Source organism: Adiantum capillus-veneris, chromosome 29, assembly GCF_014529385.1.
Source record: "Adiantum capillus-veneris isolate H3 chromosome 29, ASM1452938v2, whole genome shotgun sequence".
Classification (NCBI taxonomy): Eukaryota; Viridiplantae; Streptophyta; class Polypodiopsida; order Polypodiales; family Pteridaceae; genus Adiantum; species Adiantum capillus-veneris.
In genome coordinates this window covers 101918201-101931864 of record NC_140959.1, presented here as the reverse complement: position 1 = coordinate 101931864, position 13664 = coordinate 101918201, and the positions used below count along the sequence as shown (strand labels likewise).

The 13664-nt window shown below is 43.4% G+C and overlaps 1 protein-coding gene across 1 annotated transcript; it reads left to right on the top strand.

The window, feature by feature from the left end:
• Positions 1–6628: 6628 nt before the first annotated feature.
• On the top strand, positions 6629–9330 carry LOC147419673 (uncharacterized). The gene has a single exon (XM_086505556.1). It carries the CDS (start codon positions 8467–8469, stop codon positions 9094–9096), a length of 630 nt encoding a protein of 209 aa, XP_086361682.1. The 5' UTR covers positions 6629–8466; the 3' UTR covers positions 9097–9330.
• Positions 9331–13664: the final 4334 nt, after the last annotated feature.

Sequence of the window (13664 nt, the reverse complement as noted above, 5' to 3'; positions counted from 1 at the left end):
ACAATGGTCAAAATAGACGCCCCAAACCCATCATTCAAAGTATGGTTCTCCACAACTCGAAGAATGAGGAGCAGCAATGGGAACCTCAGGTTTTTCAAGAAGGTGCGTGGGTCTACATGCAACCTTCCGCAATCGATCCCCATCGTGTTCGTGAAAGAACAAACGTTGATCTCCATTGGAAGGGAAGACTAATTGGCTTCAAGCAAGTAAGAGACAAGGGTACGGTGGTAATCGTTCAACATGTCTTCATATTTGGACACATGTGTCTATGAGGGATCACCAACTCAACGGATTTTCCTTGTAATTGTATGTCCCTTGCACTTCAATGGTTTTGGTGGTAGCAAAAAATTTGGACTTTTTACATCTCACGGACTGTTTTGTTTCTATGTAGATGTTTTCCCTTCTAGCCTTGTGGAGGAGCAACCGCTCTCGTACCTTTCAGGCACATTTACGGCCATGCATGCAAGTCTTGGGGATATGCTCTTCTCTAACACAACTTCATCAAACCTTGCACGACAAAGGGTGTTCTTCTACACCCATAAGTACATTGTACCTACAGATGAGCAAAGCTACGAGAGCTACAACCTTTGGAGGCTACAACCTTGCATAGCATGTGTAGGGATTTCTACGGTGGATACACACTAGAACCATTCATTGCATGAAGACTAGTAAGAGAGAGAAAAATACACGTATGAGTAAATAGAGCTACAGAGCTTAGATTATGAGAAAAATGGAAATTGGTTACAAGCATGAGAGGAGGTCCTCTTATGTAGGTTTGAGGTGGAGTTCTAGAGAGTTCTAGGTAGTGTTCTCGCACGGCTAAGTAGGAGTGAGAGCAACATGTGTTTACCCTTCAATCTCCCTCTTAAACACATGCTTGAACTTCCTAAGGTTCACTTGCAAGAAGAAATGCGGTTCATGGTGGTTCTCAATGGATACAACACCTATGACCAACATTGATACAAAAGATTGGATACAAGATCAAGGTTCAAATGTGATGATGGTTCTCAATGGATACAACATCTATGATCTACATTGATACAACATGATGGTTCACAAAAGATTAAGACTTCAATACAAGGATCCAACATAGGAGTTGGGAAACTACAAAATGTCATCATATTCAAAGACTTTCAATGAGCCATGTTTGGAACTCCCTCTAGCATGTTTTTTATTAGAAGTAGAAGCAATAGAGATGGTTGGAGAAGAGGATGCGGAAGTAGAAGTAGATACGGGAGCAATAAAGTTGACTTGTTCATCTTCATCACAATAGTCGCCATCACTTTCATCATCATCACCACTATTTGTGTAGTGGAGATTGTTGGGAATGCTTTTACCTCTTTGGTTGACGTTGGAGGTATTGTTGGTGTTGGGGACTCGAGTGTTGGTGTTGCAAAATTGAGGTGCATGCCCCGTTTTGCCACACTTGGTGCACTTCTTGACTTTGTAGCAATTGGGGGACAAATGGTTTGTCTTGCCACAATGCTTGCATGGAGAGGTGTGCTTGGTAGATGATACATAAAGTGCATTATTAGCAATTACCTCTTGATTTGTGTGCTTCTTTTCTTCTTCTTGAAGTGAATGTACTATGCTTTCAAGAGAAGGAATGGGCTCCTTTTCTTTAAGCACCGTTACAATATTATCATAATGCAATGGGAGTGATTTAAGTAATACGGCTATCTTATCTTCTTCTTCTATGTTGCATTGGATATATGAAAGTTGAGTGCAAATGCTCTTAAGCCTATTTACTAGGCTTGATAGGCTCTCATCATTTTGCATAGTAAGCCCATATAATTGCATTTTTAGAGATATTTTTGAATGCTTTGATTTAGCACCAAAGGTTCTCTTTAAAATCTCCCATGCATCTCTAGAAGAGGTAGCTTGATCTAGATGGTGTATGATATCATCTGCTACACTAGTGAGGAGAATGCCCAATGCCTTTTCATCTTTAATTTGAAATTCCCTTTGTTGTGCATGAGTGAGTTGAGTTTCATCTTCCCCCTCTTTGGTGATTACATTCCATAAGCCCTTTCTCATTAGATAACCTTTCACCTTGACTTGCCATGTATGAAAACCTACACCATGAAACATGCATATGCCGTCTTTGCCCATGATGTGTGTGGCAATGAACTTGTAATGCAAGGGAGGTCCTATTAAGAGACTCTCTTGATGGTGTCTAACCCTTTACAATGAAGCAAATGGCAATGCGACAATGGAGAATGATAGCAAAGTTACCCGTCTTGAATGCCTTGTGTAGTGAGCTTGGTTTTTTTGAGTTGAAGCTCCCTCTTGATTTGAAGCTTCCTTGCCTTCTCGAGTGCTGAAAAATCTCTGCAAATCAATCCTTCAATGGTGTATTTGCTCCTCAAATAGCTCCTTCCTTGATGTAGACTAGTTGCTAGTAGTAGAGAGCTTGCCGGAGGTGTTAAAAAACACCTTTCTTGATGAGCTATGGCCTCAAAACTCCAAGGTTGGCTTGCTGAAATTCCAGATCTGAAAATGAAAGTGACCTTGAGAATGGCTCGAGAAGGCTCAATGGAACAAGGCAAATAGCTAGTAATACTAGCTAGTCCGTTGCCAATGGCTTCCTAGTGCATATGAGGGCTTGGGGAGGCAATGAATGACCTCAAGATTTAATGGAAAGCTTGCTGGTCCGCAACACTACAGAAATTCTAGATTTGAGATTTCTTCAATGATGTAGCTCACGGATGCAAGAGATGGGGTCGCTAGCTAGTAGAGATGCTGGTAGAGTGTGTAGAGAGGGTTGAGAGACAATGGAGAGGATGAAGTGCAACAATGGAGAGCTTCTAGAGCAGCCCACGAGCTGTTTTGAGGCTTATTCTCAGCCAAGGAAGAAGAGGTAAAGTGGGTGAAGAGAGAGAAAGAAAGGAGGCCACCTACTTACTTGACTAGTGGAGTCACTAAAGGTAGAGAGAGAGAGAAAGGAGGCCACCTACTCTTAGATCTAATGATGAGGATTTAGATTGGCCTTGATCCTATGGCTTTGATACCAGTTGTAGGGATTTCTACGGTGGATACACACTAGAACCATTCATTGCATGAAGACTAGTAAGAGAGAGAAAAATACACGTATGAGTAAATAGAGCTACAGAGCTTAGATTATGAGAAAAATGGAAATTGGTTACAAGCATGAGAGGAGGTCCTCTTATGTAGGTTTGAGGTGGAGTTCTAGAGAGTTCTAGGTAGTGTTCTCGCACGGCTAAGTAGAGAGTGAGAGCAACATGTGTTTACCCTTCAGCATGGAGTGGCCAAAGCCAGATGCATTCACTGTAATGTCTTTGAAAGCCAAGATTGTAGCTGATGTGAGAGCATCATTAAAATTTGGAAAAGCCTCGCGTTCTGTTGGGCTTGGATGGTGTTGTCCTGCTCATGTCTTCGCTAACATATTCGGATCTTTGCCTTTCCATCATACAAATACTATGTATGTTTGCAAAGATCTACATTACGATACATTGGAAGCCATCCTTGGCGAGAAGTGGGGGTATCTTGAAGTACTTCACAACGTAGATCGCTTTCGGTGTCAGGTTGGAAGTTTCGGCATTGCTATCCGTTTCATCAAGGTGCGCTCCACCCTTTACGTGCGGTACTTCTATGAAAGATCGATGTGCAAGCTTGGTGAATGGATTCCATTGCAATCCACCGATGCTACAATTGAGGTATTTGATATTGCAATCAAATTGTCGAGTGGTGCTGTTGAGACCGTCCAAGTGAACAAGCATTGGACATTGGCCAATGTGTGGGAGCACTTAGTGATAATGGGTTTAGAGCATGGAGAAGATACAAAATTTTGCATCGGACAACGTAAGGTGAATGATTTTTCTCTCTTAATTATGTTATCTTTATGTTCTTTGGATTATTCCCTGCTCTAAGGTGGGTATGCTATTTCTTTTTTTTTTTTTGCTAGATCGGTAGCCGCATGGAGAGCACGATTCAAATTGAAAAGGCGTGGATGACGGAAGAGAATCTGATTTTATCATTAGAGTAGTTATGTTTTGTACTTCAATTTCTTATAATATCACAATTGTAAGTTCAAACAGATGATTGTATCAAATTTTGGCAATGCACATTATCTTAAAGTCGTAGTGATGTGTTTTTAGAGTTAAATGATTATAATTTAATTTGAAAGTTTTTTATAACTTCTTGTTATTTGTGTTACTTTATGAAAATTGTTTTATATTTTAATTATTGTTATTAATTTTTATTTTTATTTTGGGGGGGGGGGGGGGCGCTATATAAAGCCTCCTAAACCCTACCATTTTCACAATTCACCTACATAGCCTGTTCACACTCTCATTTGAGCTCTAGCACTCTTTGCATTCCTACCTTAGGAGCTAGCATCATGGCATCCTCCTCCACCCCTCCCGAAGCCACGGCGTTACAACGCTTCCAAGCGTTTTTACAAACAACCGAGTGGCAAGATCGTGACGATCTCCACAATTTCTTCACCCAATTCCCTGATGTGAACGCAACTATTCACCTAAACAGCCAATCTTTTCAGCCTATCTTGGAATTTTTGAAATCTACATCGACAAGTATGCTGTACCAATTGTCGGACAAGGGGAATTGTGGATTCCATACGATTTGCTTCGCTACATACACAAAGGCGATCGGCCTTTCACCCAACGGCTTCAACGATTTTGTGTAATTGCGGGTGAGGCAGGCCAGTACATTGAAGATTCACGTTTGAAAAAGAAGAAGGTTGGCACCCCGTTTCTAAGTCGCTTGGCGACTTTTGTGTTTCTTCTTGCGGAGGAGCCTGAAAGATCTGAGGTGAGTTTGCCTCATTTGCGCCTTGGAGGTGTCGTCAAGGACACAAAGGAGCCCATTACAACGCCCTGGGATGCAAGCAAAGAGGACAATATTCTTGCCCTAACCTACCCAGGAGGTGTCATGGATGCCGCCAAATCCATGGGTGATGAGGGTGCAGAAGCATCCTTTAAGCCCGCTGCAGATGCGTCCGAGGAGACATTAACTCCGGAGGTTTCTTTTGAACACCTCTCCCCAATTGTCATAAATGGGGAGGAATATTTGTTTTTACATGATCTTGAAAAAACTTTTGACATCCGCATGGATGAGTGCTTGTCCATCCTCTGTGCCACTGTAGAGTCCTCTGCCATTGACCCCTCCTTCGATCCACTGGATCGAAGCCTCCTACCCCTTGGAGAGAGTGTGGTAGATACAGCGGAGTTGGCAATGGTGGCGGTGACAGATGCACCGTACTCATTTGTGTCGGAGGATGAGTTTGTAGCTACACGCGCATTGCTTGAAGCCCAACGCACTCCTATGCCTGTTCATATAGATGAACTTGAGAGTGTCGCTATGGCTCCCAATTCATCTATTTCTCTTGACAGCAAAGACATAAACGATGAGGAAAAACAAAAGGTATTAATTAATTTTTGTTTTGTGATTACGTTAATTTTCATTGTTGCATTCTGAAATCTTATTTACCTATTGATTTCTTTGTAGAATGTTGTGGAGCTGGATGAGCATGTAGGTCGCGGAGGAGATGGTAGGCGCCAAGCTTTTGGATGACACTCATCCCTTGCGCATTACCTTGGCAAGCTCCCCCAGGACGGCTTTGCGATAATCCACACGGAGTACACTCCTTGTGGTCAATTTTGGGTGTCAATGATGAAAGCAATGAGCCGCATCCTATGCCTGTCAACCATATCTCAAGCCTCCCAAGTTATTTATCTTGTAAATAAATCTTTGGCCAGTGCTGCATTTGCGACACACATTCGTGGTCGTGTGCTTTGTAACGTGGCCTTAAAGAGCGCCGAGAAAACATTGCTCGCCATATCTTAGATGGCTCAAGCACTCAATAGCTGCATATATCTTGTAATTAACTCTTTCAAATTTGTAATGAGATATATCACATCTTTGTACTTTGCTATTTCAAATTTCAAATGGGACTTGATTTTAACTGGTACTTTACATTATTTGTATTGAGTTTATGGTACAATAGACAGTAGGTGATTGGTTCTATCTTGTGATATAATTGTGCAATTCTCTGAACCAAAATCAAGAGTTTTTTTTTCATACAAATAACACCAAAAAGGCATAATATCATTGTATTCTTGTAAACCTAGCCTAGAGAAGGTAAAAAAAGGCTGTCTGGGGGCCTGCCGACAGAGGCGCGTGAGAAGGCAAAAGTAGGTCAAGTACCTCAAGCACCTTAATCAAGCACCTCAAGCACGGGCCGGGTTCCCACCTCAAGCTCAGACCTAGCTTACCTAAGGTCAAAGGACTTTTACACACATTATTGGAGGTCTTCAATGAAGCTAACCCTAAGGTCTTATGCTCCATTGGTTAGCCTTGCTCTTTGATAGACCATCTCTCATTTGGGCCCCTTTTCTATTGGCCCCGTGTTGAGATAGATCTATAAGCACATATCTATATCTTAACACTTGTTCCCGTTCATTCTCCCACATTAAGTGATCAATTTAATATGAGAAAATCATTTGGGTTGGTTAGATATTAGATTTTATGACACCTCATAGTCTGTTTTATAAAAAAATCTTTTTTTTGGAGGACTCTCCTTGGCATGGCTTGTATGCAGGTAAATACAAGCTGACCATGTGTAGAAGGGCTCATAGATGTTACAAGGCTGGAATCCACACTTGGCAAGACTTCTTTCAAGAGGATCACATCAAAGACATGGTTACTTACAAAGACAGTTCAATATTAGTCCAAGAGATGCTGAATGGTGTCTAGCCAGACTAGAAATGGTTCTACAGAGGGTTCACCTTCACTCAAGGAGCAGTAACCATAAAACTCAACTCAAGATTTAGTGCATGACATCTATAACAACTACAAGGTTAAGGAAGGTGTCTCAGAAGACCTTAAGAGAAGGCTCAACAAAACTTGGAAGACCAACTGGAGCTGTAAACAATGGTGCTACAGGTTTAAGTGTATGTGGATAAACCCCATCTCCAGAAAGCATAGCACCTTGCTATGGCTCATAATTCATCAGGGAGTGTGGTGTGGTAAAAAAGCCAAACAGATTGGAGCAAGTGATGGGATGTGTAGAAGATGTCACACATAGGTTGAAGATGTATCTCATTTGTTCTTCAGATGCAAATCATCTCAAAGGATGCTAGCTTCAATTCTCGAAAGCATATGTGTGTTCAAGATGCAACCAGCAGATTGTAAAGACATTTTTCTTGGTAATTGTCCCAGAATGGATATTCCATTATGGAATATCTGGAGAAGAGTCTTCCTATGGTTCGTTTGGATAAACAGGATGACTGTTGTATATGGGCAGTCAACCCTTCACCCCAATCTCCTCATTGTAGAGCTCAAGAAGGTCTCTTCACTTTTATGCAAAGAAAGCAAGGATGCTCTAGCCCAAAGCTCCTCTCTTGCAGAACTATAGAGGTCCATAAAGTGGACAAAATGGAGAAAGAAAGTCCCCGTCTTTTACTCTAGCTTACGACTTAGGATGTTTGAGTATTTGTCTGATTAGTTGATCACCTTGTAACTCATTCTTGGTGGGGCTACCCTCCCCCATCCTGAGGGTCTTGTATTTCTTTTTTTTAATCTCAGTAATTCACTCTTCTACATTCCTAAAAAAAAATAAAAAATCCGTGCACCACATGGAGAGGAAAGGCCTCGACTATAAAGCTCCACTCTCCAACCCCCAAGCAAATTGGGCAATCCCCACCTTCCCCCAAAGAAATGCGTCCCCTCTCTTTACAATGCGATTTGCGGAGCATGCGCATCGAACATTCGCGGACATTATCTGTCCACGTAAAGAGGGGAGAGGTGGCCTGTCAAAAGTTGAGCATCTGCTGGCGACGGGTTCATTTCAGCTCAGGCTATGCATCGTGTGACCACTGCATAGAAAAGCTTATGAGAGGGAGAGGATTAGGACCGTTAGTGTGAACAAGAGTAGGGTTCGTGCCATAACGTGTAGGAATCCAATTTGCAAAGCTTTCATGGTCCACATCAGCAGTCTCCAAAGAACTCTTGTCCACGTCTCTATTTCAAGACAGGTCATCTGCCGCTCCTTGCTCCACGTCATTATGAAGTTTGTCCATGTCAGCTCTCCACCCTGCGGCTCTTTTATTGCACCCGTCTTTATGTAGAAGCCGACACTTCCGCATTCTGCATCTTAATTCGCACCCGGAACTCTACATGCTGCACAGCGCAGGGGGTCTGCAGCAGCTGTGGCGACTTGGATGTTCTCATTCTCTTTCCTGGCGTATCTCTCTGTTGCTTCGTATGTAGCTTCGGAAGTTTCCACCGCCAGCCATCGCCTTTGAAGTGCGCGTGTGAAGCTTTCTTTCCCGTCAGCTATGGCGTTCAAAGAACTCTCTTGGCACTTCCTCCATACAGGAAGCTCTGTCTTCCTTGGCATGCAAGGATGACGGTCTCTGTGTTACTCTAAGCTTGATCGTTTGCAACGTTTTACACAGTTCCCTTGGTCGCATTTCTGCAAGCGAAATGGATTGCTTCCTTACTGCGTTTCGGGTCTATTCTTCCCAGAAGGTATCCATGGGTAATTCTTCTGATGCAGAGGATGCCTTATCACACTCGTCTTCAATTTCTTCAATGTTTTGCTCTGGCGCAACCTCTAACTTAAAGAGGCAGCGAGCAGTGGCATTCTTTATGAGGTTTTACGTGTGCGGCATAAAAACGGGTCTGAGAGGCGAGGGAACGGTGGATGCGAATGCAGATTACCTGCTGGAACTGGGATTGCAGAGCGGGAAAGAAAACAGAAAGAAATGCTGCAAGGAAGAGAAAGAAGCGCTGCAATGGTGGGAAGAGGGTGCGAACAAGAGGAGAAAGCTTGGAAGTGACGAGTGGGTAGCAGGAGAGAGCCGTGGCAACCTATTGCGGAGAGCGCCAGAAAGATTGAAGAAGCTTCTGAGGAGAGTGAGGGCGAAGATGAGGAAGATGGGGCAAGGGCAGAAGGCAGCTAGCTTCCATTACGATCCAGTGAGCTACTCCATGAATTTTGATGAGGGGTGTTGGCAGCAATGTGAGTCGCATGCCAAGGTCTTCTACGCTGCGTCTTTGCCCAGCCCTTGCAGTTCACAGCAGGGAAAGTGCAAGGTGCCTAGTGGAAGATAGCTGTGAGTCTGCTTCCTCCCCGCATGGTCGTAAATTTGTCTGGTTTCATTCTTTGTGCCTGTAGAGGCCCATTCAACGATGTATACATAATTTGAAATGAACGATGTACACATCTCTCTCTCTCTCTCTCTCTCTCTCAAGTCCCTTCCTCCAGCTGAGAGTGAAGGGTCTCTTTGAACGACCATGTCCTTCAAAGAAACAAGCAATTTTCTACGGTTTCCGTACTGATGTGAATGCCTCAATATTGAAGGCTTTGATAACACACAATGACTTTGAATTTTAGCAATGTAGGGATGAATCTTCCCCCCCCCCCCCCCCCCCCAAAAAAAAAAAACACAATTGATTGACGGTTGAGGTGATCTTGGCCGTCAGATGCGCATTTGGTAAATTTAAATTCGGGGAGAAAAGTAAGTTCGGATACGCTTGTAAATTCGGGTCAATCGGTACCCCATGTTTTGAACCTTTGACCTCCCCACCATGAGTCATGTGCACTAACCACTACGCCCTCATGCGTACATTGAAATATAAGGAATTCGAGTATGTCATATTGTAAATGTGGACCGATTAGTTAATTCGGGGCAACCTCAAATCCGACGGTCCATGATTGTTGTGCCCCTCCTTTTCCTCCTCCACCATTGATCCGATTTGACCATGCCCGTGTGATAAAGTGATTTTTTTGGGGGAGGGGGGGGGGGGGGGGGGGGAGCGTAAAGGGATCGACGACAAGGAAGTCATGGGCAAAATCTCTAGGCGCACTAAACCTCTCATCGCAAAAAATGGAGGCAAAAATGGGAATCCACCCCCTCACGACTCGGATTTAAACCACTTACCTCGCACTTCAGGTTTTGTGAGTCATGGGCTAGCCACCCCACTCGTGCGCACGTTGTGTAATCTCCTCCACTTTTTCAAGGTTTTATTGTGAGTTAACACACGTTGCTCAAGTCTTTCAGACTTAATTCGTATCCGGGTTTAGCTTTTAAATGGATGGTTATGATCACCTCGTCTTTCGTGCGTGAACTTCTCGACTGTTCCCCCTCCCCTCTTTCTTTCTTTAATGCTCGATGTTACTTAGGCAATGGTCACGCAAAGCTTAGTTATCAGTTATTTGAACAAATAACTAAGCGTTCAGATAACTAAGCCTCATTCTTGGTCACATTGAAAGAGGAGCATTAAATGATTTACTAAGCCTACCCTGAGTTATCAAGTGGCTCTCCTCCCACTTTCATTAATTAATTAGCGTTCAAGATTCCTTTGGGTCCTAAAAGTCTAATGCATTTTAACACATATCTAATGTGGAGGTGATGCACGCGCGTGATTTCCTCTCTTGCGCTACCCGATCTCATCACTTCCAATCCTATCGTTCTGAGCTGCTTCCTTCCTTCCTTTGCCAATGTGAAATGGACAGAACTATCCAGGCGATGCCTCGCCGCGCACCTAGGGCTATCTTGTAGCATGCCCATCTATTGCATGCTTTCAAAACAAACAAACACACACACACACACACACACACACACACACAGAGACCAGCTCCGCCATCTCTCACCCAACTTGCCCGCTGTCTTATTTGCACGACTCATACCATGTGCAACATGCCATTGACGCCCTGCAGATTCCCGGCACAAAATTGGAGAGAGAGAGAGAGAGAGAGAGAGAGAGAGAGAGAGACGCATGCACACTTGCCACCTCCACTTCAGGTGGATTATGGCCTTTTCTGTGCAACACTTCCTGGTGTGCGCATTCTTGCACATGTGATCTCCCATCCTCACGGAGATGGCGTGCATCGACAAACCTAACATGATGCATGCCCTGCAGATGAGTGCGGACTGAGGCATAGCTGCACACAATGCTGGTGACACAACAACAGAAAATATCATGTTTTCCTGCAACCCTCCATAAGCATTGCCAGCATCAATTCTCCTTCAATCCGATATGCCACAACCCTTGACTAACATTTTCATCACATTTCTCCTCCCCTTCTCTCAGAAATCCATGTATCGCAATCTCAGCCCGCTCATTAGCTTCACAGAGGCGTAACCTTCGCTTTGCCCCATTTTCTCGTGCACACCCTCGTTCTTCCGCAAATCTCGCTCTGTTCCACATCTACTACCAAGCCAAAGATCATACAAACGAGACGAGAGATCTACTTAGCACCATGACCTTTGGCACACTGCACACTCGTAGCAAACAAAGGAGAGAGAGAACCCTTTGCAAGGCCAAGCTTTGCTTGCATAATGGTCGCCTCCTCCTACGAGCTGATCCAAAACTAGATTGGCATCAGGGTTTTCCGCTCCCTCCTCATGATGATGCACAACCAACAATGAACAGTCCACATTTCACATCCTCATACTCCACTTGTCTTGCAGATAGATCGCGCTGCCCCCTTTGTCCCCTTATACCCAACAGCTCCACCAGTCGCCGCTCTCGGAGAATACTAAGACTGCGATTGGGTAAACGAGAATGAGAGAGAGAGAGAGAGAGAGAGAGAGAGAGAGAATGAATGTGCCTCCATGAGCCGTCTTCGCTGCAATCCGTCCTTCACTACTCCTTACCTGCCATGAAAATGCACGAAAAAAATCTACCCCTCTCCACCACGTGGCCTATGCACTTTTTTCTTGCACGCAATTTTGCTTTAAACACCCTCCCTTTTCCTTTTGAAGCTCAAAGATGGAATTTGCGTTAGATTCCATGTAATAAACCCATAAAAAAACCGTTTTGGTCACCTACTGGCATAGTTGTGAAGTTGAAGGCATAGTTAGGAGGATGACTAAGCCTCGTGTGACTATGCAAGAGGCTTAGTTATTCATTAAATGCTTTGTGTGTGCATAGTTGGCATAGTTATCAATAACTAATAACTAAGTCTCGCGTGACTATGCCCTTAGTTCTGAGGGATCTCAAGGGCTGATGGTTAGAACCATGTACCAAGTGACATACTATCAAAAGTAAAAAATGAAAAGTGTTATGAGTTTGAGTTGTTCGTTCTGTTAGGGCAATGTAAAGTCAAACAACTTACTAACTATTCTATCTGCCTTTGTAATATTTTAGTCTTTGAGGGAAGGTCATGGAGTTACTTTTGTTTATGAAAGCCATTTGAAGGGTGACTAGTCTTTGCATGTTGAAGACCTTAATAGAATTCCCTTCCAGGTGTCACCCAATGAATCTCCCTTCCATGTGTCACCCATTTGAAGGGTGACTAGGCTTTGCATGTTGAAGACCTTAATACAATTCCCTTCTGACCTTAATACAACTAGTATGGCTGGCAGCCTTTGGCGGCCTCTCTCTCTCTCCCTCTTTATCGCGTGCAAAGGGGTTTGTTTTTGTTTTGGACTTTAGCCTTCATGTCGCAGATTGCGACACGTGTAAAGGGCTCCCCCTTCCGCCATATTATGTTAGTAGATTCCCTTCCATGTGTCACCCAATGAATCTCCCTCTGCATGCTTGCATGGACTTTTCATGCCGTAAATAATATCTGTCCTTGGCACTCGAAGCTTAGCAGGTACATGTATACGCTTGTGTGTGTGTGTGTGTGTGTGTGTGTGAGAGAGAGAGAGAGAGAGAGAGAGAGAGAGAGAGAGAGAGAGAGAGAGACCCCTTGTGCCTCTCTATGGGTGTGAGAGAAAGAGTCTATGTGCCATTTGATCTTGTGTTGGAGCATTGCATGGAGGCCTTCCACACTTGCATTGTATTAATGAAGTGTACCAAGGTCGATGATTCTCTGATGGGAGTCCAACAATTTGTTGTGGTTGTCTTGTATGCATTGTGTGTGTATGTGTGCACATGCGTATGCACACTCTATGTGTGTGCCACCACCATCATGTGCAAGGATACGAAAAAGGATTTTGGTTTTCTTTTTTCGACACACTAGATGGCTTACAAGGGAGGTGTTTATCCCTTCTAAATATTAGCTTGGAAATATTGGAAATAAATATTTGGTTTTTCAAACATTGGAAATAAATAAGGGCCACAAAAAAAATCTTCTCGATAGTAGTCAAAGTTTGAAGATTTGCCTGTATCTACATCAAACTTTGCAAATTTTTCAGTTTTCTTCATTGCACTCTTAGAACCTAGCTCAACTAAACCTTGGTTTTTTGAGAACATTGGTCTCAAATAGCCCCAAAATGCAAGGCATAATGGATGTAGAAGAGTTGAAGCTCAATACATCCATAGTCACTCTCTTGCCACCCCAAGGATATGCTATGCAAAGAGAAGAGGGGTGCCCCTTTTATATTTGTTACACCTTCACGCGGGGCACCGACGCACGTAAGAGAGAGAGAGAGAGAGAGAGAGAGAGAGAGAGAGAGAGAGAGAGAGAGAGTCTCCTTAACAGTCTCGCATGCCTCCAAAAGTAATTACATATTGTTTCAAGAAAAAAGGGAGTTAGTTCTACAACAAGAAATGCTTTATCTACCTATGTAATGGAAATGGCCAATGAACTTTGAGAGTAGCGGAATTAGAAAATTAGGTGAAGCACTTTTGAGAGATTACTTTGTGAGCATAGCAGGTGAACTTAACTGATGGTAGCAACATAACATGGTACTTAGTTAACTTAGCATGAACAATACTTTTGCAAG

Excerpts from the sequence above, each read along its gene's own strand:
- LOC147419673 (XM_086505556.1), top strand. The coding sequence starts at position 8,467 with ATGGATTGCTTCCTTACTGCGTTTCGGGTCTATTCTTCCCAGAAGGTA.